Source organism: Pteronotus mesoamericanus, unplaced genomic scaffold (genome assembly GCF_021234165.1).
Source record: "Pteronotus mesoamericanus isolate MK-2021 breed Mesoamerican mustached bat unplaced genomic scaffold, CSHL_Meso_final contig_20, whole genome shotgun sequence".
Taxonomy (NCBI): domain Eukaryota; kingdom Metazoa; phylum Chordata; class Mammalia; order Chiroptera; family Mormoopidae; genus Pteronotus; species Pteronotus mesoamericanus.
Genome location: NW_026555085.1, coordinates 53,706,788 through 53,730,489, shown reverse-complemented (window position 1 = coordinate 53,730,489; position 23,702 = coordinate 53,706,788). Strand labels below are relative to the sequence as shown.

General features: G+C 40.1%; 1 protein-coding gene across 1 annotated transcript in view; it reads right to left on the bottom strand.

Moving 5' to 3' along the window:
* KLHL32 (kelch like family member 32) overlaps positions 1-23,702 on the bottom strand; it is a 182,670-nt gene that overhangs the window by 40,064 nt on the left and 118,904 nt on the right. Inside the window, exon 6 of the mRNA XM_054569737.1 lies at positions 15,115-15,330. Coding sequence (XP_054425712.1) covers positions 15,115-15,330 — 216 coding nt within the window. The remainder of the gene's footprint in view (positions 1-15,114; positions 15,331-23,702) is intronic.

Sequence of the window (23,702 nt, the reverse complement as noted above, 5' to 3'; positions counted from 1 at the left end):
AGTTTCAGCCTATTGTAGGCAGATTTTCAGACATACACAAAACCCATCTTTCTATGTTACAAATTCCCTCATAGGTGTTTTAAATATTGCTGGTACTTTTATAAGTGTTATGGGTTTTTTTAAAAAAAGCTGTTTAATTTATAAACATGCCCTGGAGCATCCTGAGAGCATCAAGCCCTTGAATGTTTCTTTATGAACTAATTCAATAATAATGAACCAACTGCAGGTTCACTGCACACATACTCCCCACCTGAAATTAAACTTTTAGTGACCAAAAGGACCTCACAGGCTCAAGCAGCTGCCCAAGGCCTGAAGATACAGAGAAAGTCAAATTCCTCACATGAGGGCTACTGTGATTAATTTGGATGCCCAGGAAGTATCTAAGCTGCACTGAAAAGCTTGATGTTGGTCATCTCCAAATAAAAAGGGAAGGATCCTCAAAGATCACTTTAAACATTCATTTATAGCCATAGGGTACTGTGATTGGAGTGGGGAACCTGCTAATGGAATCACATGACTACACATTGTCAGGGGCCAGATTCTGCTATCAAGGGATGGAGCTGGGGGGCTGGGGCTGGGGACCCAGGGCTTATGTTCCCAGTAAGTTCCAGAGAACACACATAAATGCAAAGCCAACCATTGTCACTATGCAAATTTCAGCCTGGCTACTGATATTTAAACAGAATATTTGACACTGCATTCTGTAACTTCAGATATGATTTGTCATGGTATAAATAACTGGGAAACAATAAATCTTCTGTTCACACCTTGCAACATTGTTTATTATAATACACAAGTAATAATTTTGTCAAAGAAGATACACTCTTTAGCACAATTATACATTGTTTTGGGGGTAGGGGAAGTGGTTTAGAGAGCCAATTTCTAATAGCGATGTAAGGAAGTAGGTGGGTATGTGGACAGACAGGCCCAGTGAAGGACAGCCAGTGCTGACAACCTCAGAAGACTTGTGAGGACAGAGGAGGCTGCAACAGATGAAGGAAGGACTAGAAAGATGGTAGCCATCCCAAAGGGCTGTGCTGAGAGAAGGGTCGTGTTTCAGCCCCAGTGCCCAGCACCTAGGAGGAAATCCGAGTGTGCGCTGTCAGAAAAACGGGAATTAGGAGACTGCAGCCTGAAGAAATCAGGGATCTGAGACATCTTTATAAGGTTAGGAGGAAAACTGTGTTTAAAGAGCAAGGGGGACTTTGAAGGGGTAGATGGAAGGACTGAACAGGAAAGAGAAGCTGGGTCTCATGACCCGTCCCAGCCCTGCGAGCAGAGGAAGTGCCAGCACAGGCCTGGAGATGGAGTGTGAGCTGCTCTGAGGGAGCTTCTGAGGGGGGACCTCGCGGCTGAGGGGACGCAGCCTCCGTGAGAGGGGACTGAGCCTGTGTGAGAGCACAGGGGTGGGCGTGCTGTGAAGGGCCTGGGGGGATGTAGGGAAGGTCCCTCATTCTGGCCATTCGTTTTCCACGGTTAGAAATAAACAGTACAACGGACTGGGCGAAGGTAGGCATCCAGTCAGACTCACACTAAAAACAATTAATAATGAGTTATACTCCCTTTTAGAAGAAACAGTGCTAGCTTCAGTCCCATTAACTTGCAAACATAGTGAATCTGTAAAATGAAATCACTCATTGTCACAGATAATACATATTAATAGTAAAATGAAAACTCCCACTACTTCCTAAATACCAAAAACTACTGATTGAGTTGACTGACACATTTCTCTAATTCCTTTTTTACTCCCCATTACTTAAACAAAACAAGACATAACTAATCAATGACTCTGCTAAGCATCTCTGAGGGTTTTTTTAGCCATGGTGTTCATACAGCTAAGCAAAAATAAATGTTCATGGTCTAGGGTGGTGAAGAATCTGGTTAGACTATATATATATAGCACAACTTTATTCTTAGTTCTTTTTAAATCAACATTTTAAACAGCACTGTTGCTTATATAAGGCTGCATAAAAACAGTAACTGGATTCAATGACTTAATTAATTTTTGAAGCCTCTTCAGGTGAGACTGAATTATCACTTAATGCCTCTTCTTACCATTCAAAAAAAAAAGTAGCTTTGTTTCTTAAAGCAAGAAATAATGTGAATACAGAACACTTGATGTAAAGTTATATTCATTATGATGTTGTCACTTGAACATCTGTAGACTCAATGGTTTTACAATTGATGCATGAGGAAAAGTGTCCAAGGCTAGGGAGAAATATACTGCTGAATGTTCACTGGAGGGAAAAGAAAATGATGAAAACACAAATGAAAAAGGAGAACAATGATTCTAGCTCACAAGTGCCTAATCTATGAGACCACTCTGCACAGCCTGGAGAAATATAAAGGTTTTCCTTTCCTTTTTTCTTTTCCTCTGTTTTTCTTTCTTTAAAGGGTATGCATAAGAGAGCACTGTAATGAGCCACACATTATAAACACGAGCATTATTAGGTGTCTTCATCTTTTTTGCTCTGTGCTTCAGATAGCGAAAAGATTAGGTGCTGGATTTATACAAACTGAAACCTGAAACTTGTAATAACCTTTGTACTTCATAGGCAAATATCTGTCTCCCTGCCTCATCCCCTCCCATGCCACCCAAGAAGGAGGGAAGAGGAGTAAGATGCTGCACTTGGAAACAGGAAAGCAAAACACTGTTGTGAGACATGCGAGGGAGAGAAATGTAAGGAGAATGGGAGCTTCGATTGCGTGTGGGCCCATTTGGCATATACTGCGTTTGCTGGGGAGCGTAAGAAACGGTGCAGGACAGCTGTGAGCGGCTGCTTTACCCACCGCACAATCGGAATGGAAACATTTGCTCTATTGGAAGGCAGTGATAAGGATGGATTTTTAAAGTTTCCATTTTAAAGTGAAAATGAAAGAAAAATGCTCTTCTAGATGTGTTGTGCCTTTGAGCTCCATTTGAAAAAAGAAAAAAAAAAGGCAGAGAAAGCTGCTGTGAAGGTCACCGAGTGAAAGAACTTCCTCAGGGCACAGAATAAATTAAATCCCAAGGAAAAAATAAAATGTGATTTCCGGAGTGTGAGGCACAAACTCCAAATGACAATGATTGACAGCCAAACTATATCCGTGCAATATCCAAGACTGCACGTTCTCATTTACCTCAGTGTAGCCAGCAAGTGCCCATTAAACATCCGTCTGATGCCCAAATTAACCTTCTTGGCAAACTGAAAGAGGCACAAACTATCATAATCAACCTTTCATTATCACAGCAGCCTCTAGTTAAAGGGTCAGAATAATTGTGCCTTCAGAGCCTTGATTGTTTTCAATCAACAGACGGCTGGAGTGACAGCTCGGTGATGGAGGGGCCTGATGAAACCGCACCAGGCCTAATCAGAGCGGATGAAAGGGAGGCATGATTGGTGCAAATGAACAGTCGTGCCTCTCCTTTTCATTTACAATCTGAAATTACTCTTAAATTTGTGGGGATTTTTTTTCTCCCTTATGAGCACCAGTGAAAGAATGTTTGACTTATTATGAGTTCTGACAGTGCAGAGTTATAAAACACAGGTAGGGTTATCAGCTGAGGCTTTAAGTGGGTATTCAGCATAATTCTAACAAATTCACTCTTGAAAAGAACAAAATGACTAAAAAGGCTTCCAATGACCTAACCTCTCATTGCTGTTTGATTAACAGACCCATTTATTCTGCTGGCATTCTAAATGATGAGAAGATAAAACCCAGGGCAGAAATACCCTGTAACAGTTTTCTCTCAGCCCCACGGCTCCATTTATTTCAGTACTAGTTCCTCTGCTCCAGATCCGCACTGTTCTTGAAGACCAGCACATCAGGAGCTCAAAAAAACTCATCCATCAGCGGGCATGGATCGAACAGGGGTTGTTGGTGGTGAAGACCATGAAGCTATTCTGGGAACCACAAGGGTAAGAAAGACGCTGGAACCCATCAACTCTAAGGCTGATCTATCAGAAAGAATATTTGGGAAAAGAAATGAAAAATTCTGTTAACAGGCCAGCTAAATTTGTCATAAATAGAATTGGAGAAAAAGGAAACAATATAAAGCTGCACTCATACCGCAGCTATCACCTACAAACAACAGACATGAACATCCTTAAAAATTTAGTGATAAATGGGATATACATTCGGAGTGGCAAAAATATACTCCTTCCATTTCCTCCTTTAATCTTGAGATCAACCAGTCAATTATGACAATACTATGATTCAGTTAATACTACAAAACAAAGGAAATTCTTTTAGCTGCAAAGGTTAAGATGCACATGTGAGTGTCTATCTGCAGGCACATGTATGGCATACACCCCACCTGCACGTGTGTACATGGTAAGGGACAGGGTGGCTGCTGGCTCAGGATTCAGGGTAGTCTTTAACCGGTCTACTCAAAAACTTTACATAGAACTTTGGTCATTTCATTTGCTAGATTGTGTGTTGGAATGATGAAATAGGGATATATAATTAACAAAGTAAAAAAAAAAAAGTTATTAAAAGCAACCTGGAATTTTCCATTCGCTGTTTAGCAAAATTTATTTCCTCATAGCTGGGCCTCATTTTATGGACTAATGGCTCACCACAAATGTTCCCAGAATGCACAAAATTCCCATAGTTCAAACTGCATGTAAATAAACATCCAGCAGGACATGGCTAAGTGTTCTATGACATTCTGCAGCATCCCAATTTTTCATTTTGATTGTTTTTCAGGGGACAATTCTCAAAGGAAGGTATCTGGCAAATGCTTCAAACACAAGTGTTTCCCAAATCTATCCCTATTCTCCTGCCACTTTCTCAAGAGCCCGTAATCTTCAGCGGTCACTTCACTTGTATGCGCACAGGCCCCTCTGGCAAGCTTTACCAATGACGCCTGCTCTATCGTCTCCCGAGGCATCAGCTCTCCCAGGGTGGTGTCGACTTTGCAAGGCATAGCTTCCTTCTGTGCAGAAGGCAGTTTATGTGTTGGTCAAAGAGGAGTGGCTTTGGGATATCAATAGCCCATGGGATTTAAAACTGGAGTGCCCAGCTGGTTCACCGGCACAGGGAGGACAAACAGGCCAACCCAGGCGAGTGCCTGTTCCAGCTCCTAGAATCCAAGAGGTGTGGCATGAACCATTCTAAACCACTACGCTGCCCCTCTACGTGGCCTAAGTCTTACAGGAGATGAGAAGGGCCAGAAAGATTCTTCAGAGGACCTGGCAAAGCTGATAAATCACCCCTTTGTTTATTATTTACCCTTTATATTGAACTTCTCTCTTTCTCTCTCTCTCCCTAGTCCCAGCAGTGGGAAGAACAAGAAATGGTTTATAGCAGTAGTCCCCAACACTTTTTGCACCTGGGACTTGTTTCGTGGAGGACTATTTTTCCATGGACCTGGGGGAGGTGGGGGGAATGGGAGCCGGAGCTCAGGCAGTAAAACGAGAGAAGCTTCGCTCTCTAGCCCACCTCTCACCTACTGCTGTGCAGCCAGGCTCCTAACAGGCCATGGACCAATATCAGTCCATGGCCTGGGAGTAGGGAACTCCTAGATTACAGTCCTCAGCAGAGTCAATACCATTCTCACAGCCAAAGAGAGATGCTTAAATATTTGCCTCTTAACTAAGCATCGTCTTTTCTGGATGGAGAGGTTTAGCCTTACTTTCAGCTGTGAGTAATTTCCTATTGTGATGGGCTGACTTAGAGTCAATTTAGTATAATTAATGCCAAATTACATTGTAATTCACAAAGAACTACAAATTAAGAGCGATATTACGAGCAAATGAATTAATCAAAATTAATTGTATTATGCTTGTTTTAAAGTGTTAAGAAGATAGGTCCTCCTAAAATGTTTAAACTTTAGTGCACCTTCCACCACTCCTTCAATTACCTGATTTCCTTGTGTGGCCAGAGGAGGTGGTGTGTGGGCATTTCTCATCAACAAGCACACACACAAAAAGGATATCTGCAGTTAGCCTGAAGCAGTCAGGGCTCTTTTTAGCTTCTGTTCTGGAAGCATGAGTTCTGTGCCACTTAGAGAAACTGACCCTATAACACTTTCCATAGACAAAGGAGAACAATGTAAAAATTCTGTGTTATCTGTCTCGAGAACCCACTGAGGATTTTTTCTCCCTAAGATACTGTTCTACCTGGTTACATTTCCTACCTATTGAAATCTGTTTTCATTTCTCCAATGTGCCACCCCAAATAAGGAGGAAGTGGTCAGACTAGAGTAGAACCTCACCACAGAGAATGCATTGCTCTGTATTATGGGCACAAAAGAAGTCTAAGAATGACCTTTATTTATGAATTCTGCCCATGTTTACTATCTCAGAATGCCCACCTTTCTCTTCCATGTGGGTCACATTGAGGTATTCTTTATTTTTGCTGGTAGCAAAGGTTCTGGAGGCGGGGTGGGAGAAGCAGGGTGTAAGGATGTCTGTATTCAACAATAAATGCCAAGGCTTTTCCAGACAATCTTTTGAATATAAATAATTCCAGAGCCTCTAGGCCACTGCACAACAAAATTTAGATCCTCTCCCTTAGAATGCCCGGGACAGGAGATCTCTATGGGCTGACACGGCCAACTGATATGAACACCATGGTCACTGGGCATGCGGCAGGCCTCGTAAGGGTTCCCATAGAAATAATCTGGTGATATGGGAAAGATATGGGCTACAGCTCTTCTTTTGTGTGTGGTTTTTTCAATTTAATGCTCATTTTGTTTTTTTTTCCCATTCCCAGTCAGTCCCCTTATGCCCTCACCCCCATCAGTCACCACACTGTTGTCCATGCCCATGAGCCCTTTTTCCTTTTTGCTCAATCCCTCCACCCCTCACCTCCCCCCTCCACTAGCGGTCATCTGCTCTCCATCTATGAGTCTGTCCTCATTTTCCTTGCTAGTTCAGTTTGTTCATTAGAGTCCTCATATGAGTGAAACCCTATGGTATTTGCCTTTCTCCAACTGGGTTACTTCATTCAGCACAGTGTTCTCCAGGGCCACAGGCTCATTTCTATTGAAAGGAAATGAATACTGATAAATTTCAACGAATTAATATTTTTTTCTCCTGGGGATGAAAAAGGGGGTGTGTACAAGTTCAATGACCAAAAGTAACCTCACGGGATGATCCGATCACAAATTCCTAACTGGGCAGGTCAAGGTGGGTAGTCACACCCCAGGCCTTCAAAAGATTTATCTTTGCCTTAAGCAAGCCCTCCATTGCTTTTGTGAATCTAGGTTAACACAACTTTGAAATGCCTCTTTCTCAGACCCCTTGGAGGCTAGCCACCCTCAGGGACGCACAGAATCTTGTTGACTATCCTGTACCTGCTTTCTCTGACCTTCATGTAATCTTATGTTCCCTTAACTCTAACTGTATAAAGGAAACTGCAAAACTGTCACCCTCTAGAGCATTTGAGATCGTGCTTCCTGGCACTGTCATCAGTTTGGCTCAAATAAACTCTTACAGAAATTCTCTACAGGTTTGGACATTTCTTACATCAACACTCCCTTTCTCGTAAACCCCATACTAGGCCACCACCCAACTATCAATTTGCGCTGCATAAATTTCTAAATTTGCAATATACTGGGTATAAAATGAAGATATAATGATTAATCATTTCCATTTGTTGCATCCAATCTCTAACACCTGCAAACTTTTCACCACATAGTCTACACAGTGCAGCAAAAATATAATGACACTCCAGGTTAAATAAATCTCTTGATTGGATTTTAAAGTGACCTCCCTTTCAGGCCTTCTCCTCCTACTTTATACTTCATCATCTTATACCTTAAAGGGGTAAAGAGCTGTTCTTTGTCTCTGTCAGAATTCTCTATCCATTCTTTCTCACAAAAGAGCTAAAATGCCCATTTTTCAGGCTCTGATAAAGAAAACCCTGAGCAACACTTTCTTGTACCACTTTCATTGGAATAATGTTTACAATTTCCCACAAAGCTTATGACAGGTGAAAATAAAAATCAGTAATTTATTAAGAAATGTATACTGCTATCTCACTCATTTAGATGAGAGTAACCTCTATGACAAGATGCATCAGGTGCTTTAAGATTCTGTTTTTTTTACAAACTTGGTGTATTTCAAGAGAACACAGTGAACACAATGAACTATAATGAAACCTATACCTTGAAGTGAGTTAATCATGTAACCTCAGTTAGCTTCAGTTTCCACACTTGTTAAAACTTGGATAATACTTGTTTACCAATCCTAAAGGTTTATGTGAGACACAAATGAAATTATGTGTGTAAAAATGCTTTAAAAATATAAGGCCTGCTAAGATTGTAAAGAATTATGGTTGTTATTATTATTGAGGAACTCATGTCCCTAGCCCTGGGGGTTCTACATCATGTATCGTTGGGTTTTCTTTTTAAATCCCTGATAAGCCAGGTAGCAACAATATTATTGCAGGCCAGCAATGTGTAAGTCATATTCTCCAGTCATCGTTTCCCTTCTCACAGCAGCAACAACAAAATATCAGTCTGGAGACAACATGAATCACAATGAAAATTAGAAGCAGAGAACGTAAATATGTCATATCTCATAAATCACCTTGTTATTCTGTTGTGCTCATTTAAAAAAGAAGAAGAAAAAAAAACTATTAGCTCATGGGAACGGCAGCCCATGAATACAAGTTAGGTCTCCTGTAATTCCTGATAATCACTGCCCCTCACAGCTGTTTGACAGCGCACAGCTCTAGCACTGAGGAGAGGTGCGGATTAGCTGGAGCAAAGCATCTCTGAAATGAATGTGTCCTGTGTCTCACAAAGGCACACAGCCCAGACAAACAACAGCAGGGCCAGTAGTCATGCTCCTCAGGGATGAGTCCTCACAGAGGCGTTAGCTGCATATAGATGGGGATGAATGACTAAATACACACCCAGGTACCAGGGCCCTGTAATAGCAGTGCTGCTCAGGGTCCAGCTGGGGGCCCTCTCAGAATAAAACAGCTTCCAGACAGAGCACTATTTGGGATGCGAAGGAGACTCTGTTTATTCTCTCCATTGACATCTAGGAAGAAAGAAGTGGAGATACCCCCATCACATTTGTGGAAAAGGCTGTATGTAGCTGGGAGGAGCTTCCAGCACTTTCAGGAAGAAAATTGAGAAATGGGACACACTTAATTAGTTTAGGGAATAGTAAATAAAACGATAAAACAAGACATCATGAAATGCCCAGAAAGTGCCTATCTGAAAAAAACAGTAAGGACACATGCATATATGAAATTGAATCAAGGAAGCGTAGGAATACGATGAAAGATTACAATTTTGTTTGAGGATAAGTGTTCTCAGGTCATAGTATTTCATTCCATGTTTAGTTACCAAGGTCCAAGGGTTAAAAATGAGAACACCACTCATGGAATTTTTTTATTAAATGATCGCCCACAGCCTGATTTCTTCGAGGCCTGAGCTCTAGCACATAGATTGACAATGGCTTGCCAAGCTGTTTGAGGGTTCGTACAATGGACAGGAGTTAACACTCAATAAAGCCCTGAAGGCAAGGCAAAGGGACCATGGGTGGTGTTGAAATGGCCATACAACAGCTCTTCATTTTCCAATGTACCAATATTGTCCCACCATGTCCAAAGTGAGCAAAGAATCACTGAACTATTTGGCAAAGTCAGTGCCCACCGGGAAGGAAGCAGGCACGGTGAGGAGAGAAGCCGGGGGAAGTCCACGTTAGACGCCAAGATCCAAGAAGCAGGGCCACATCAGCCCTTCCCGCTCTGGCCTGCCCCGAACCAATCAGCAACCAGGCAACAGTAGTACTCAACAGCACACGGTCGGGCAGAGTGAGTACTCAGTAACTACTTGACATGAATGAAAGATAAATGAAACTCATGTCACAGGCACAGAGTTAGAATTAGCAACACAGCACAGGCAGGCAGAGTGGGCCATTCATTTATCCTTCTAATCTGTGGGTACTCCGCCCAAGAAGAGGAATGTTAAGCTCTTCCTGATTTCTTTTATAAGGTCAGAGGATTAATGTGATTCACCTCTGTGTCTATTACTCCTGACTATTTTTGAGTTTCTATTATGAATTTAGAAGCTGTGGACCAAAGTGGAAACAGCTCCAAAATTAGAAGACATGAATTTGATTTCTAACTTTGTTACCTCAGTTTCCCCATCTCTACCACAGGAAAGCAAAGCAATGATGAATGCAGAAGCACTCTCAAAACTGTGGTGTGATATTCAAATATGGAGTTTTATGACAGTGTTGTTGTACATATAGTAATGTTTAGAGTCCTTATTCCTCCATGGCCAGAGGTATATTTGGGTCAATTTATCATCTAAGAGATAAAAGACAAATGCTGAGTACATTTCTAGAATTTTTCGTTTTGCAGCTATGTAGTAATAGTAGCTTTATGTTTGGGTTCACCTTCTGAAACTTCTTTTGAGGAACATGATTAAATCAAACTGTAAAATGGGTGGTCTTGTGATATAGATACAAGGTCTCGTTAAGAAACAACTACTTTTGCCATGACTGGTGTGGCTTAATTGGTTGAACATTGTCCCCCTGAGCAGCAGGTCGCTGGACCAATTTCCGGGCTTGAGTTGCGGTCATGGTCCCCACTAGGGGTGCATGAAAGAAGCAACTGATTGATGTTTCTCTCCCTCTCTTTCTACCTCCCTTTCCCTCTCTCTAAAAATAAATAAATAAAATCTTTTTTTTAATTGCGTCTTTTGAGGTCATTGACTACTCTAAACAATACATGACTTACATCTCTAGAGATAGAAAATAAATGTATTATTAGCGATATGATTTATGGACAAAGATTTCCAACAAAAATACAAAAAAAATGCAGTTTTAAAAGCCAAATTCATTTTGTATACTAATGTTCCTAAAATATTCCAGCTTTATGTAGGAATAATAGGACGTCTTATTATCCATTCAACACATTTTAACATAAAAACTCTACATTATTGTCTTTATTATTTATACAGTGCAAATAAAAACATGGCAGCATTCAATGCAAATACGACAGGTACGGCCTCTGCCTCTGAAGATGTAGAATCAAAGACAAATGTAAAGAGGATCAGTCCTCAAACCCAACCAGGTGGCCTGGTCGCTCTTTCCATGCTAACACGGAATAGGGCTGGGTCAAGGCAGACTCTCCCTGCCAAGGTCTGATCTTGTGTCATGTCCGTGACGTGATCACTGAAATGCTTGGTCCTATTATCCATTAAATCCAGGCCAAGTTAGGCTTGAAACACAAGAAGGAAGGGCCCATAATCCAAGATAAAAAGAAAGAAAAACATTGATCTGTGGATTGTCCTGATAAGTAATAAGTCCTTTTCACTGAAAGTAGAAAACAGTTAATAAATTAATAATTAAAGGAAAATACGACCTCTTCACATTCAGAGATAGAACTAAACTAAATCTCTCCAACCCGATGATTACACAGTCTTATAATCCAGGATCTGGTTTCTCCCACTGTACATAGCACATATGGGTACTCAAGAAATACTCATTTTTATTTCCACAAACTATCTTTATCCATTTAAAAATACGATTTTTTTGTTTCTGCTCTTTAAGAAAAGAAATAATCATCCAGGGAGCTGATTAATGATTTAAAATCATAAGGCTCCTCCAGTTGAGGTGAGGCAGGAGAGAGGGAAAGGGCGTTGGCAAACCGGTGCTATGTTACACTCTGGCATGGTGCTGGGCATTGAGAAGGTGCTCAGAAACTACTGATGAATGGAGAGCCACAGCTTTTCCTAGGCTAGCAAATATAAGAATTTATAGTATATTCAGGCTTTCTCTATAAACTATATTCCCATGTAAAATAATCTCCTCCTCATATTGGTGAAAGAGGATCTGAGGTAGAAAAGGCAGAGATCACACTTTCGTCAGAACAAAACCAATTAGCCAGCGCTTCCTGTGAAAATAGAAACAGATCCAATTCGTGGGAGTGGTATGGAATTGCTTCACTATTCCACCCTAAGTTTTATAGCAGGGCCCCCAGTTCAGTAGTCTGAAACTCTATGTTGAAGCTAACAGGAGAAATTTAACAGGGTCCTACTGAAGTGAAGTCCTAAATTAGGTCTAAAGCCCAAAAGCAAAACAAAACTGGTGGAGATTGGCCAGGTCATGGATGCCCCATGCTGCTTCTTCAGCTGATGTGCTCACTTTTAGCCTCCTCCTTCTTAAGCCCCATAATCAATTGTGTCTTCCATCTGGAACCTGAGAAACTGCAGGCCTTGAAGCAGTAACAACAAATTGGTGAGCTGAATGGTACTAAATTTTCACAGAGAACTTTTTTGAGCCGACTGCTATGTCCTTATATACTAAAGTGTGTATATGATGCAGTCTCTATGTTGCCTGTAAATATAAAATGAACCTAAATAACAGGCCAAGTCTGAAAGGGTCAGAGGGGGGAAAAAAATAGAGCAGATATAAGGCATTTCACAGATTTGGGGCATTTCACAGGTTTCCAGATCCACAGAATTGTTATTACAGCCTGTAGCATATTGTATCAGGAAAGGGAATGAATAAGGGACAGCAGGAAAGAATAAAAAAGAGTTTGGTCGGTGAGGATAATTTGAAGTTCTTGTGACACATCTTCAGAGATAGACTCTATGTAGTCTAATGAATGAAATTTAGACCTTTCACCAAAATAAAGGGAATGTCCCAGGTTGTACTATCAGTATACTGTGGAAGAGCCACATGTATAAACATGTATGTGCATGTGTTTACTGGGCTCTCCCATAAGTTACCAGTTGCACATATTAATCAAAAAGCACTGCCCTCCACCCACTTTTCTATTACCTGTCCGACTTGTTCCAATTTCCCTTCTCCTCCCACCACCCTTTGCCTAACTGTTCTTCTTGAAGACCTGGGATGGGGATTTGTCAAAGTCAATGAGCACTTTATTACAGTGAGAACGCTCTGTAATGAACAATTCAGCAATTTAATGAGATTCTGTAGATCTGTCTCCAGCCTGTCCATCAAGTTTCACTTCTATAAAGCACCCTGACACTAATCCTCTGGCATACCCAATCTTCACCCTGGGCTGAATATTAGATTCTTCCATGGTATATTGCATTACTAGTATAACCTCGGCAAAAATGATGAACTTAACTATACTTGAGGCAATATAGCTGGTCTGATTTGATTTTTCTCTATTGGGTCGAGTATGAGGGAATTACTTATTTACTAAGATAAAGCAAAAACAGTTTTTTATTGCCTGCTGAAAGCCTAAATTGATCATTATTTAAGTGAGCCTTTTAATTCTTTCTTGAGGACCAGGTGCAAAAAATGTTACCTGCAGCAGAAAGCAGTTTTGAAAATTCTACATTATAATATTAGTAACCTTTAGAGAGGCAATTATGATAAGTATTAAGTGAACAGCATGGCATTTTTTGGGCACTCAGACTTGTGCACATTACCATGTCCATCTCTGGCAGCACCTTCAGCCAGGCCACAAAAACAATGAGAAACCACAGGATGGTCGGCTCAGATCTCAATTCAGTTAGAAATAATTCAATGCAGAATTCATTCCAAGTCTTTCTTTTTCCCTTTGGGAAATGAAAAAAAATTTGGCAATTTCTCATTTTCAGTTGATAGGAAATTTCTGATGATTTGTGTTTACAGGGAGAACAACAGATAATTAAAATTCATACCAAAAACTCATCCTCGCCAACACTTTTGACCTCTGCCTGATTAACATTATGAGAAATACCTAAGAAGCAGAGAAAAATACCTACCGCTTGTTTCTGTTTCCTGCTATTTTTCCTGGTCAAGGCAGTGTGGAATAGTAGGGAAGTCAGGGAAGGTGTCCACAGGCCTGGATTTGCAGGTTGGCTCTGCTCTGTAACCCTGAACAAGGCACTGAAGCCTCATTTCACTTGTCTGGTAGGAGCGGTGCTAACAGCCTGCTTTCAGGCCTGTTGTGGTGGCAAGTCAGTAAGTTTACAAAGAGCCCGAGCCCAGAAGGCCCTCAGTACACCTCAGCTCTCATTACCCTCTCTGGTAGGAGCAACAATGAAGAAAGAAGTTGCTGATTAAAGTAATACAAAGAAAGAAATAAGAGACATCCCAAAAAGTATTAATCCAGAGAGTCAGATAATAAACAGCTACCTCTGACTCTGTTTTGGCCAAAATTAGAGTACTCTCTGAATGTTATTTGAAGAGAGAACAGGAATTCACTGCCGTGTCAGCTAATAGAAGACTTCTTATTTTCCCTTATATTCTGTATATAAATATCTTTCAAATGATCATAACATTTTGAAGGTATGCTGCCTGAGAAGTAACAAGGCAGCTAGCCAGGGTTCCAGAGAGTGAGACAGACAGTGTAAGACACCATGTGGATTGTTCAAGGATAGTCACTGGGGATGAGCGGAGAAGGATTTAAATTGAATAATCAACTTGAAAACACAAAACGTCCTCCTGTCCCCTAGACAAAGGATATTCAAAAAGAACGCTATGTCAGGCAAAGAGGCAGAGCTTCGGAAAATAACAATGAATGCAGAATGAGCTAAGAAGGGAGTTTTCCACTGCAGTGCAAGAAAAGCTTAGTTTCATTTAAGGTCTCAGTTGCTTTCAGCTGAGACAAAGACATGTTTTTGAATTGTTCCATCAGGGGTGTCCAACCCATGGCCCTGGATGTCTATGAATGTGGCCCAACACAAAATTGTAAATTTACTTAAAATCTTTTCTGTGCTCATCAGTTTTCATTAGTGTTAGTGTATTTAATGTGTGGCCCAAGACAACTCCTTCCAGTGCGGCCCAGAGATGCCAAAAGGTTGGACTCTCCTGGTTCAGGAAAGCCCAGAACTCATTCTGATTCCATTGGTCTTAAATCTGCATAAGTAGCACTTGACAATCCATTCTTCTCCTATTCAATTTAAAAAATTTATGTTCTTCTCAGGAGAATAAAAACCTTGGACTAAGGGTTTGGAGAAATCACGGGGAGGGCGTGAGGATCTCACCTGCGATTCGCTGAGTTAAGCTGAGCTGGCAAGGCCTCCAGGCTTCAGGGCTGGTGCTCTCCAGCTGCCTGCCCCTCCGGGCAGCTTGACTTCAAAGGCTTTGGGTCCATTGAGGACCAAACCAAACAAATAGTTCTCATTTTCCTCAATCCTTCAACTTTTAATCATTTCATGCCCTCTCCATGCCCAAAGACACCCACGCAGAGCGCCCTTACCTGCCAGATCTGCTCTTCACTCAGGGAGGTCAGGCGGTCACTCTTCAGGACCTCCTGAAGCAGACAATAGGGAAGCGTTAGAACGTCCTCCGGCCGACTCTTCAGGAGTTCAGAGAGATGTTTCACTAAGAAATCGATCACCGCCTTCTCCAACAAAGTGAGGTTAAAGAGGTCAGCAAGTCTGTACAGATCCAAGTAATTAAAGCTATTTAATTCCTGGGTGCCAAAAAAATAAAAATGGGTGGGGGGGGAGAAGATCTCTTAGAAATCCATCCAAGAAAGAGCAGGCAAGAAATTCAGATTGACTCACTAAGGTTTGAATAGCAGGAGTGATACAGCATTCCATTGAGAATATAAAAAATAATAACACCACCACCAACAAAAAAACACAAACAGAAATACCCCTCAATTATAAGGCTCTGGGCAAACAACTGCCCAGAGTGAAGAATTCATCATTTCTTCTCATTTTGCCCCTCTAGAAATCTATATATTTAAAGACATTTTAGCAAAAGGATTGAAAGGGGTTTCTGGCTTCATGGACTTACATGATGCTTTGCAACTTTTAAGAAACATTTACCAATGAAAACAATTTTTCTACCCTTACCATATTTTACAGTTCTTAGGTGATCAATTTTTCCACCAAAGATAATGTGACGGAAGGAAAATGGGAATCATGCATAGATGACACAAACTATATGAAGATAGACTAATGCTACTCTTATTCCAAAACTTCAAATTAAGTACATCTTTGAGTAAAAATAATCCATGCTCACTTAACGAAATTAAAACACAGATTCTTACATGAGGTCGCCAGAACTCTCACAAAAGATTCCCATCCTAAATAATTATAGATTGAATTCACCTAAGATGGACAATTTATAATTGTTCTTTTTTTAGCTTCAGACAACCAGTGGTAATCTTCCCCTCCTTTCTGAAGTTTCTGTAGCAATGCTTCATTCGGTGGGGGGCGGGGGGGGGCGGGATTTTACTTTTCCCTACAAGTTCTCAAACCAGGGCTCTACAATCATGCCCCAGAGCCATGACTTCTTTGGAAGCTTTGTCTTGTAACTGCAGAGTGGGCACACAGGCGTACTGATAGAAAACTTACCCATTACAAGTAAAATGAGAGAGGGCTATGTCCTAGTTTGCCCTAATTTTTAACATGTAATTATTAATATGTGAGTAATATTTTCCAGTAACTTAAGAAATTCAGAATGCAATACAAAGATCAGGTAGCTATTTTACTCTGCTGACCTATGTAGTTTTCAACATGCTTTTCCCCTTTTCTAGTTATCTAAAAGTATTAAGAACTCTTTTTAAAATATTTATATTCTATTTTAATATATTTGTTCCTATTTTTGTTTTGCTCTTTTGTGAAAATTATGTTTTATTGATTATGCTATTACAGCTGTCCCAATTTTCCCTCCTTTTCCCCCCTCCACCCAGCACCCCCATCTCCCTCAGGCAGTCCCCACACCATTGTTCATGTCCATGGGTCATGAGTAGGTTCTTTGTCTACTGCAGTTCCTATACTGTGCTTTACATCCTTATGGTTATTCTGTAACTACCTTCTTGTACTTCTTAATCCTCTCACCTCTTCACCATTCCCCCACACACCCCTCCCATCTGGCAACCATCAGAAGGCTCTCCATATCCATGGTTCTGTCTCTGTTATTCTTGTTTGCTTAGTTTGTTTTTTAGATTCAATTGTTGATAGGTATGTCTTTATTGCCATTTTATTGTTCATAGTTTTGATCTTTTTCCTAATAAGTCCCTTTAACATTTTACATAATAATGGTTTGGTAATGATGAACTCCTTTAGTTTTTTTTCTTATCTGGGAAGCTCTTTATCTGCCCTTCGATTCTAAATGATAGCTTTGCTGGGTAGAGCAATCTTGGCTGTAGGTCCCTGCTCTTCATGACTTTGAATATTTCTTGCCAGTCCCTTCTAGCCTGCAAGGTTTCTTTTGAGAAATCATCTGACAGTCTTCTGGGAACTCCCCTGTAGGTAACTAACTTCTTTTCCCTTGCTGCTTTTAAAATTCTCTCTTTATCTTTAACCTTTGGCATTTTAATTATGATGTGTCTTGAAGTGGGCCTCTTTGCACCCACCTTGTTTGGGAGTCTCTGCTTCCTGGACTTGTATGTCTACTTCCTTCACCAAATTAGGAAAGTTTTCTTTCATTTTTTTTTCAAATAGATTTCCAGTTTCTTGCTCTTCTATTTCTGGCGCCCCTATGATGTGAATATTGGAACACTTGAAGTTGTCTCAGAGGCTTCTTACCCTATACTCATTTTTTTTTTGAATTCTTTTTTCTTCTAGTTCTGATTGGTTGTTTTTGCTCCTTATACTCCAAATCATTGATCTGATTCTTGGCTTCATCCAATCTACTGTTGTTTCCCTGTATATTGTTCTTTATTTCAGTTAGTGTATACTTTGTTTTTGACTGGATCTTTTTTATGCTTCTGAGGTCCTCACTAAGTTCCTTGAGCATCCTTATAACCAATGTTTTGAACTCTGCATTTAGTAAGTTCTTGTCTCCATTTTGTTTAGTTCTTTTTCTGGAGTTTTATTCTGTTCTTTCATTTGGGCCATATTTCTTTCTACAACAAGGATTCGCTTGGCACCACGCCCTAATGTGTCATCTATGCATGATTCCCATTTTACCTGCCCTCACATTATCTTTGGTGGAAAAATTTATCACCTAAGAGCTGTAAAATATAGTAAGGGTAGAAAAATTGTCTTCATTGGTAAAGGGCCTACAATAGTTTTATTATACATTTATTAGACATTCTTTGTCTCCTCATTTTGGCAGCCTCCCTATTTATTAGGTAGAGCTGCTATGACTCCCTGTCTTGGTACTATGCCCTAATGTAGTAGGTGTTCTCTAGGGTCCAATGGTACCAACCTTCCCTGTCACCCAAGCTGGTTACTCAAGGTGTGCCCTTCGTGTGGGTTGAGTACACCCTCCTCTTATAGTTGAGCTTTGGTTGCTGTTGGCAGATCAACGGGAGAGATTTACTCAGGCCAGTCAGTTGCAAGTATTGGCTGTGACCACTGACCAACAACCTCTGCTCTCCGTGGAGGATCAGCAGTGTAAGGGCAGGGTGGTGGTGCTCTGACATGGTCTGTAGCTGTATACTGAGTTCGCAGGTCCTGGGGCTTCCTCGGTGGTGTAGGTCAAGGTCAGCCCCCACCTGTGTTTTGCCCAGGGCCACCCTGCCTGAGCTATAGAGCAATCTGAGATAGCTGCTACTGTGTTGGGCTTGAAGATTCCTAGGAGAAACCAAGCTGTTAATCTAGGCTGGCCCTGCTGGATACCTCTGGCTTTGTTCTTTTTTCTCAGGATTGTTTTGGCAGTTCCCAGTCTTCTGTGATTCCATACAAATCTGATGATTTTTTTTGTTCTACTTTCTTTTAAAAAATGACATCAAAATTGAAATTTTGTTGGGGATTGTATTAAATCTGTATATTGCTAACTATGTTGATCCTTCCCATGTATGTACACGTAATATCTTTCCATTTCATTGTGTCTTTTTCAATATCTTTTAATAATGGCTTGTAGTTTTCAATATATATATCCTTCATATCCTTTGTTGTTTATTCCTAGGTATTTTACTCTTTTGGTTGCTATTGCAAAAGGAATTGGGTTTGTTTTTGGGGTTTTTTTTTTTTCATTTCTTTGCCTGAAGTGTCATTGTTAGTATATAGGAAAGCAATGGATTTTTGTACATTGATTTTGTATCCTGTGACTTTATTTGCTTATTGTTTTTAATAGTTTTTTTGGTGGAGTCTTTAGGGTTCTTTATATACAGAATCATGTTACCTGCAGAAAGTGGCAATTTTACTTCTTCATTCCCAATTTGGATACATTCAATTTCTTCCTCTGGCCTGACTGCTCTGGCTAGGACTTCCAGAACTATGTTGTATAAGAGAAGTGGGAGTGAACATCCTTGTTGTGTTTCTGATTTTAGAGGAAAAGCTTTGAGTTTTTTAAGTCAATTTTTAAAAATCTCCAATTAAATTAAATTAATTCTCTAGTTCTTCAGAGTTTGAATTGGCTTGCTTTTGAGTTCAGGCATCTAATCAGAAGAAACCCAGTATCCTTATATAAAGATGCTTAATAAAGGATATTTGGTTCCTACTACATACTCCTGTACCAATTGTATACACCATTTATCCACCTCTTACTTTATAGAGCTTGGCTGTTTCTGCCTCTGCACATGCTCTTCTCTCCATGTGGTGCTGCCAGGTGCTGCCTCAGGACCTTGAACCATATCTTGGGCATGTACCTGGGTACCTGAAAGCCACCAAAAGTGAACCCACCTACCCATCATACTTCAGGGGGGCTGAAGAATAATTTACTGGAATGCTAAACTCATATTCAGGGCCCTGAAGCAGTTAAATTTGCTTCATAGATGTACTAACTACAACTCCTTCATCCAGAGGAGATGGTCCTAAAGTTTGCTATGGAAGCTCTATATACCAGGGTTACACCTATCTGGCTTTCAGAGTAGAATTTACCAATCCTAAAAGTAAGATTTGGAGAGCAGGCTTACGTATTACTTGAAAAAAATTGGTGCTTGAGTCACAATCTTCAGTATTTCTTTGATAGAATCTGTTGAATGAGAAGCCAGGATATTTTGATTGAATAGCTCTGAGCAGACCCTTAGATTTGAGTTGCACTGGATTTTAGTAGTCATCTGTAGTAACCTTTATTTTAAAGAAGCATTTATTCCTTTTCAATTGTGTTGGCAAATAGAGCTATTAAGCACTAGAATCTTATGTCTGATTCCTGACATCCAGCTTGACTCCTATTAGGAATGTAATTAAAGTGTCATCTCCCACCAAAAGATACAGAATCTAGAGTAAAAAAAACAATCAGGTAGCTGTAGTGATGATGCACCTGTTACTTGGAGAGCTGTCTTTACAATAGCTTTATTATACATTTATTTATTTATAGCAGCTTTGTCTAATAGAAACTTGATGGGAGCAACATACACAATTTTAAGTTATCTAATAGCTGCATTAAAAAAGTAAAAGAAACAGGTGAAATTAATTATGATACTATATTTAACTCCAGAATAATGTTATTTCAACATATAATCAATGTAAAATTTATTAATGAGATATTTTGCATTCTATTTTTCTTACTTCTTACATTGGGTTTATATTTAACATAGCATATCTCAAACCAGACCAGTCATATTTCAAGTGCACAGTAATATGGCTAGTCACTACCATGTTGGAAGCACAGATTTAGAACATATTCCTTTAATCTTTCAAATATTATAGAGAGACTTCTGGTCAAGATGGCAGCACAGGTAAACATGGCTCACCTCCTTGCACAACCACATCAAAATTACAATTGAATTATACAATAATCATCACTCAGAATCAGCAGGAATCTAGCTGAAAGGAAATATGACAACTATGGAATTAAAGAAACCACATCCATCCAGACTGGTAGGAAGGGTGGAAACGTGGACCAGGCTGATCCCACATCCTCATGTGGTGGACAAAAATTTGGGAGGGATATCTTGGGAGTGAGGAGTCCAGCCCCACAGCAGGACCCCGCAGCCCAGGTTTCCAGTGCCAGGAAGATAAGTCCCCATGACTTCAGGTGCAAAAACCAGCAGAGATTGAGCCAGTGGAGGAAATATCTGGAGTCCCAAGCAGTTCCTCTTAAAGAACCCACACACGAACTTACTCAGACTCACTCCCTGTGAGCTCCAGCATGAGGTAGCAGCTTGAAAGGCACCAGTGGCATACAGAGAGGAACTGAAGTATCTGGTATCAAAGCGAGAGCGGGGGGACAGCTTTCTCCCAGACAGAGAGGTAGGAAGAGCCACAGAGCCAGCATGTGGGTGCCATACCTGAGACTCCATCAACCTGGCTAACAGTTTGCCCTGCCCTGGAGATCCCCTGAGGCGCCATCCCACCCAACCTATAGCTGTTAACAAGTATCTTTTCCATATGAATGGCTGGTCTTGCCTCATGCTTCATAACTTCCTAAACTCTTTCAAACAAGCAACAGCTGGCCTCAGTGAGTCCTCAGCCCCCAGACCTCTTGCAAAGTGGTCCCAGGCATGGCTTGACTTCAACTTATACTACAGAACCAAGATAATCAAAACAGCATTGTATTGGGAGAAAAACAGACACACAGACCAATGGGACAGAACTGAGAGCCTAGAAATAAAACCACATGTATATGGGCAAATACTTTCTGACAAAGCAGTCAAAAACATACAATGAAGAAAAGAAAGTCTCTCAATAAATGGTGCTGGGAAAATTAGAAAGCCACATGCAAAAGAATGAAACTAGATTACAGTTGGTACCCATGTACAAAAACAAATTCAAAATGGTTCAAAGACCTAAATATAAGATCTGAAACAATAAACTACATAGAAAACATAGTTACTAAACTTATAGGCCTTGGCTGTAGAGAACATTTTATGAGTTTGACCCCAAAGGCAAGGGAAGTGAAAGCAAAAATAAATAAATGGAACTATATCAAACTAAAAAGCTTTTGCACAGCAAAAGAAACCAACACCAAAACAAAAAGGCAACCACCCAAATGGGAGATGATATTTGCAAACAACAGCTCTGACAAGGGACTAATATCAAAAATATATGAAGAATTCATACAACTCAGTACCAAACAAAAAATCCATTTGAAAAATGGGAAGAGGACCTGAAAAGACACTTCTCCCAAGATGACATACACATGGCCAACAGATATATGAAAAGATGCTCAACTTTACTTACTAGCAATTAGGGAAATGCAAATCAAAACTACAAGGAGACATTCCTGTCAGAATGGCTATTATCAACAAGACAGGTAATAACAAGTTTTACAGAGGTTGTGAAGAAAAAGAAACCCTCATTCTCAGCTGGTAGAAATGTAAACTGGTACAGCCAAAACAGGAAACATGGAGATTCCTCAGAAAGTTAAAAATTGAGTTACCATATGACCCAGCAATCCCTCTTCTGGGTATCGACCACAAAAACTTGAAGACATTTATTTGCAAAGCCATATGCACTCCTATCTTCACTACAGCATTATTCATGTTGGCCAAGACACAGAGACAACCAAAGTGTCCATCAGTAGAGGAGTGGATAAAGAAGAAGTGGTACACATATGCAATGGAATACTACTCAGCCATAAAAAAGATGAAATACTGCCACCTGCAACGACAGGGACAGACATTGAGAATATTTGCTAAGTGAAATAGGTTAGTTAGAAAAAGCTAAGAACCATGATTTCACTCATGTGGGATATAAAACTGAAAGCAACAAATGAACAAACAAGAAAAATAAAGACAAACTCACAGGCATAGACAACAGTATGGTGGTTACCAAAGGGAAGTGAGGTTGTGGGGGTAGTAAAGAGTAAATGGAGTCAAATATATAGTGACAGAAGATTTGACTTTGGGTGATGGGCACACAATAAAATATACATATTATGTATCATAGAACTGTGTACTTGAGACCTATATAATTTTATTAACCAATGTCATCCTAATAAATTTAATATAAAAATTGTGCTTCTTTTCTGTTGTATTTCTTTTGAAGGTAATTATTTAATGCCTGTTTCCACAGTCCTGAAATACTTTCATTTTCTAAGGGTATAATTTTGTATAATGCTAAATACAATTGCATATAGCATTGCACATTGGTAGAGAACTGAGAAGGCTAAATGGACAGGTGTCAATGGCTAAATGAACAGCAAAAGGGAACCAAACTGACATATGTTCATATACAAGAGGAGCATCAGTTAAAAGCCTTCCCCCTATCTTTACCTTTTCATTCTCCTCTCTTCTGTTCAAAGACATGATTTCCCAAAATCTCCAGTGCTTTCGATACATTCAAAGGTTTCCATTCCCTTTGCATGCATACTTAGCACCCCAGTAGTTAAACTGTATAAAGTGGGGAGTTGAGGGGAAAAGAAAAAACACCTTCATTGAGGTCATGATGCCACAGTATACATTCCTCTTACTGTGGCCGATGGACTTTGTAAGCTTTAAGTGAAATCATCACTTCTTGTTCTTTTGGCTAAGACCATGTGTAAGCAAAATAATCACCAATGATGCTGCCTTTAAGGATCCCCACTAATGTAATGGGGGGAGGTAGGAAGCAATGGCTAAATTGCATTAAGTGTCCTAAATGTGTGGGGGAGGAAAAAGTCATTGCCATTAAAAAAATAGTGCCATCATGTTTCTGGTTACAGAAAGTAATAAATGTTCATGTCATAAAATTTAGGAATTACAAAGAGTAGAAAAGAAAACAAATCATTCATATTTCATCATGCAGATATTATTTATACACACAAACACACACACACATACTTCTAGACTTTTTTGAAAAGAAGTTTTTTATTATCATAGATAGAGAAAGAATAATTGCATTCAGGGGCAGAACAAACCAGCAGCAGCCACTGGTACTTGGAGGCAACCAAGGTTGGTGGAGAAGAACAAGGACCACGGAATCCAACAGACCTGGTTCAAATCCAGCCCTAACACATATCTTTGGCTATGACCTTGGATCAATCACTGAACCTCCCTTATTGCACACTTACAAAATGGAG